The 3,824-nt window shown below is 46.0% G+C and overlaps 1 protein-coding gene across 1 annotated transcript; it reads left to right on the top strand.

Moving 5' to 3' along the window:
* Window positions 1-1,460: 1,460 nt before the first annotated feature.
* On the top strand, window positions 1,461-3,500 carry LOC110556473 (PRAME family member 8-like). The gene is made up of 3 exons (XM_021650247.2): window positions 1,461-1,744; window positions 2,047-2,637; window positions 2,933-3,500. The coding sequence occupies exons 1-3, from the start codon at window positions 1,461-1,463 to the stop codon at window positions 3,498-3,500; spliced, it is 1,443 nt and encodes a 480-aa protein (XP_021505922.2).
* The last annotated feature ends 324 nt before the right edge of the window (window positions 3,501-3,824 follow it).

The following is a 3,824-nucleotide window of genomic DNA, read 5'->3' as shown; positions in this document are numbered from 1 at the left end:
GTCAAGACATTTCCTATCATATTTTCCATGACATACGCTACCCAGAACTCATCTGAAAGTATACTATGTAGATTAGATTACCCTGGAATCCTCTTGACTCTTTCCATAAAGTGCTCACGTTTTAAGCGCCTGCCACCATGCCTGGCATCTATGATGCGTTTTTAACAGCAGAGTGCCAGGCATCATAGCTAAAACAGAATTCCAACACTCCAAATGAAAGGCAGGAGCATGGTGAGGAGGGCCAAGTCTGATCTGCATAATGAGTTCCACTCAGGTTTGGAAGCGTGCCAATTTCACTCAAGCCTCCACTGTAGGCTACACCATATTTTTTTTAAAAAAGATTTATTTATTATGTATAAATGTCTGCACCCCAGAAACGGGCATCAGATCTTATTATAGATGGTTTTGAGCCACCATGTAGTTGCTGGGAATTGAACTCAGGACTTCAGGAAGAGCAGCCAGTGCTCTTCCAAGCCATCTCTCCAGCTCCAACATCATGTTTTTAAACACAGATAAGTCTCAATGTTAAATGCTAAAGTCTTTCTTTTTTTCTAGACCTCAATGCAACATGGGCAGTCTTCTTCCTTGTAGCCTCCATGCACTGACACCTCCAGCTCAGACTCACAGTCTTTCTGGGTGCTCTCTCATTTAGTCATAGCTTTAGAGGTGCTTAGAGGGAAGTTATCTGTCTTGGTTTGGCTTTTACAAACCAGACAGGGTCTGGTTGTGCAGCCACGTGGCCACAAGTTTAAAGACCTTCTTCTACCTCAACCCCAAAATAGTATAATAAAATCCAGCTTCCCCACTCCACCCTCTAAGGCCTTCAAAAGTGAAGAGTGGTTTCAGAGAGTCTCCTCTGTTCTTCCCTGGAAGTTAAGCAGAGCCTTGGGCATGTGAAAACCGAAATGCCCTTCCGTTTTCTTTTTTTTTTTTTTCTTTTTCCCATAAAGGGTATTTTTGTGTGTTCTAGAATTAGCTCTGTAGATCAGGCTGCCCTTGAACTAACAGAGATTCTCCTCTGCCTCTGCCTCCTGAGTGCTGGGATTAAAGGTGTGTGACACCACTACCTTGGAAGACTTGAAAGGTATCAGTGTATTTTTGCCACCACAAGAGGCTGATCAGATCATTTGCCCCTGAATAACCTTTCCAAAGGGCAGTGAGATTCAGAAGAGTGAGGAGGACCAGTGGTTGCTACCTCATGTGTCAATAGTTAATTTGTGTCACCATGCAGGTTCTTCTGAGAGACTCCATATGCTGAGAGTGATAAGGGTTTGGCTTTGAGACCAGAAGATAGTACAAAAGGACACACTGAGTTCCCCACTTTTGCCAGGGCAGGGACACTGACGCTTTGGTGGTTCTCTGACGGGGCAACTTGCAGATTCCCAGGACAAACCTTAAAAAAATTGGATTTCTGGACCTTTCACCAGGTCAGGTCGGTTCTGACTGAAAATCCCATTAGGATGAGCTTCCAGGCCCCACCCACACTTCTGACTCTAGCAGTGCAGAGCCTGCTGAAGGATGAAGCCTTGGCCATCTCTGCTCTGCAGGACCTGCCCATGGAGCTCTTCCCACCACTGTTCAAGGCAGCCTTCGACGGCAGACAACTGAAGATACTGAAGGCAATGGTGGCAGCCTGGCCCTTTCCCTGCCTCCCTGTGGGAGCACTGAAATTCCCTGATGTGGCAACATTGAAAGCTGTGCTGGATGGTATAGACATGCAGCTGACAGGAAATTTTTGTCAAAGGTAAGCAATAACCATGTAATGCTGAATGGATCACATTTGAGTGTAGGGAAAGGGCATCTGGACTCATGGAGAATGGGGTCAAAGATGGATCAGAGGCTTCTGTTGGACAGGTTTCCAGATGCAGCTAAGGAAAAGAGTTCTTGCCTGGCAGGCTTGAGTTGCTGTGTGGAGACCTAGCACTGGAAACTTAAATATATAGAAGACACAGAAGGGGGAGAGATGACATCAGAGATGCCTAGGAAAAGCTGGCTTTGTGTTTGGTCTTTTGTGTCTTCTGACATTTCTACCCATTTTATTCACAGGGTGCGGAAGCTTCAAGTGCTGGACCTGAGGAATGTACACCATGATTTCTGGGATGTATGGGCTAGAACAGAGGATGGAGACCACTCAGCAGAGATTGCGTGTGAAAGGCAAAGAAGGAAGCGCCTTCATAGATATGCTTTGAGACAACATTTAAAAGTGGTCACTGACATTTGTCTTGGGTTCCATCTGGATGAACACCAGGCATATCTGTTGCAGTGGGCACAAAAGAGAAGAGGCTCACTGCATCTATGCTGTGTGAAAATGCAGATTTGGGGATTGCGCATGGACACTCTTGGAAAGTTCTTGAGTATTTTCCAACCAGATTCCTTTGAGGAGTTGGAACTGAGTATAGAATGGACTCCATCCATGATGGAACATTTTGCACCTTGCCTTGGTCAGATGAGAAATCTTCACAAACTCTTTCTAACGCTAAAGCATGAGAACTTCTTCAGGCCTGTGATTACACCAACAGCCCTAGAAGGGAAGAGAGCCACCAAGTTCATTTCTCATTTCTCCAAACTGAACTGTCTCCAGTATCTCTACATGACTGGTGTCTACTTTCTCAATGGCCACATGAGGAAATTGCTCTGGTAAGTAAGGAAGGAGAGCACGATCTACTACCACATAAAACATTTCCTGTTTCCCATATAGACTAGTGGGCATTTCATGTCTGGCAGCCATTGTAGATTTCACAATAATGAATGAGTCTTACCATGATGGTGACTGACCACACCTAGAATGGCATGACCCAGGTGAGCAGGCTCCAATAGCTGCGCTGAGTACTCCCTGCCATCCCATGGTCACACTGACTTCAGCTATATGCTTTCCCCTGATCTAGGTCAACCCTGTCATTTTATGCCATACTCACCCTTGATTTTTCCCTAGGTGTCTGAAGACCCCTTTGGAGTTCCTGTCCATTGCTCTCTGCAAATTCTCACAGTCAGACTTGGAGTCTTTTGTCCAGTGTCAGAGTCTCTGTCATCTCAAACATCTGGATTTGGCAGGCGTCAATTTATCTGGCCTGAGTCTTGTGCCTCTCAGAATTTTCCTAGAGAGTGTTGCAGACACTCTGCAGACCCTGGAATTGGAACACTGTAGGATGAACGACTCTCAGCTCAGTGCACTCTTCCCTGCCCTGAGCCGGTGCTCTCAGCTCATCAAGATCAACTTCTATGACAATGACATCTCCATGGCTGTCCTAAAGGACCTTCTGTGTCACACAGCCAACCTGGGCCAGCTGATCCTGGAGTTGTACCCTGCCCCTCTGGAATGCTATGAAACAGGATATGTCATCTCAATAGACAGATTTGTCCAGCTTTCTTCTGAGCTCAGGAACACACTCTGCACTGTAAGGCAGCCCCAGTCCTTCTCCTTTGCTACTTTCATCTGCCTTGAATGTTGTCAGCGCTCTTCCTATGATGCGGAGATGACCCTTTGCCTTTGTTGGCAGTAAATAGAGGGTTGTTTTCAGATACTGAGAAATGCAAGTCTAAGGACAGGTCTCTTATCGAAGGTCTGCTGGACACATGTCTTCTGGCACTGATCAGTGTATTGGAAAGAATGGTGTGCAGTGGGGTCAGGCCACAGGGGCTGATTTTGACGCGGAGAACAATAGGACTGTGGAGAAATGTCTAGTGGAGTCCCACACAGTTTTACAGTTTCAAAATGTAGCTCTGTACATACAGGACTGGATAGGAACCTCTAAAGGACATTTTTCTCTTCCACTCTTCCTTTCTCTCATGTAGCCTATGCTGGCCTTGAACTCTATCCTCTTTTC

Source organism: Meriones unguiculatus, chromosome 3 (assembly GCF_030254825.1).
Source record: "Meriones unguiculatus strain TT.TT164.6M chromosome 3, Bangor_MerUng_6.1, whole genome shotgun sequence".
Classification (NCBI taxonomy): domain Eukaryota; kingdom Metazoa; phylum Chordata; class Mammalia; order Rodentia; family Muridae; genus Meriones; species Meriones unguiculatus.
Note: the sequence above shows the minus strand (reverse complement) of the source record. Positions and strands in the feature narration are given on the sequence as shown.

Bases quoted from the DNA above. Each gene is read 5' to 3' on its own strand.
- LOC110556473 (XM_021650247.2), top strand. From the start codon at position 1,461: ATGAGCTTCCAGGCCCCACCCACACTTCTGACTCTAGCAGTGCAGAGC. The intron at 1,745-2,046 runs GTAAGCAATAAC...TTTTATTCACAG, and splicing joins ACAGGAAATTTTTGTCAAAG to GGTGCGGAAGCTTCAAGTGC. The intron at 2,638-2,932 runs GTAAGTAAGGAA...ATTTTTCCCTAG, and splicing joins CACATGAGGAAATTGCTCTG to GTGTCTGAAGACCCCTTTGG.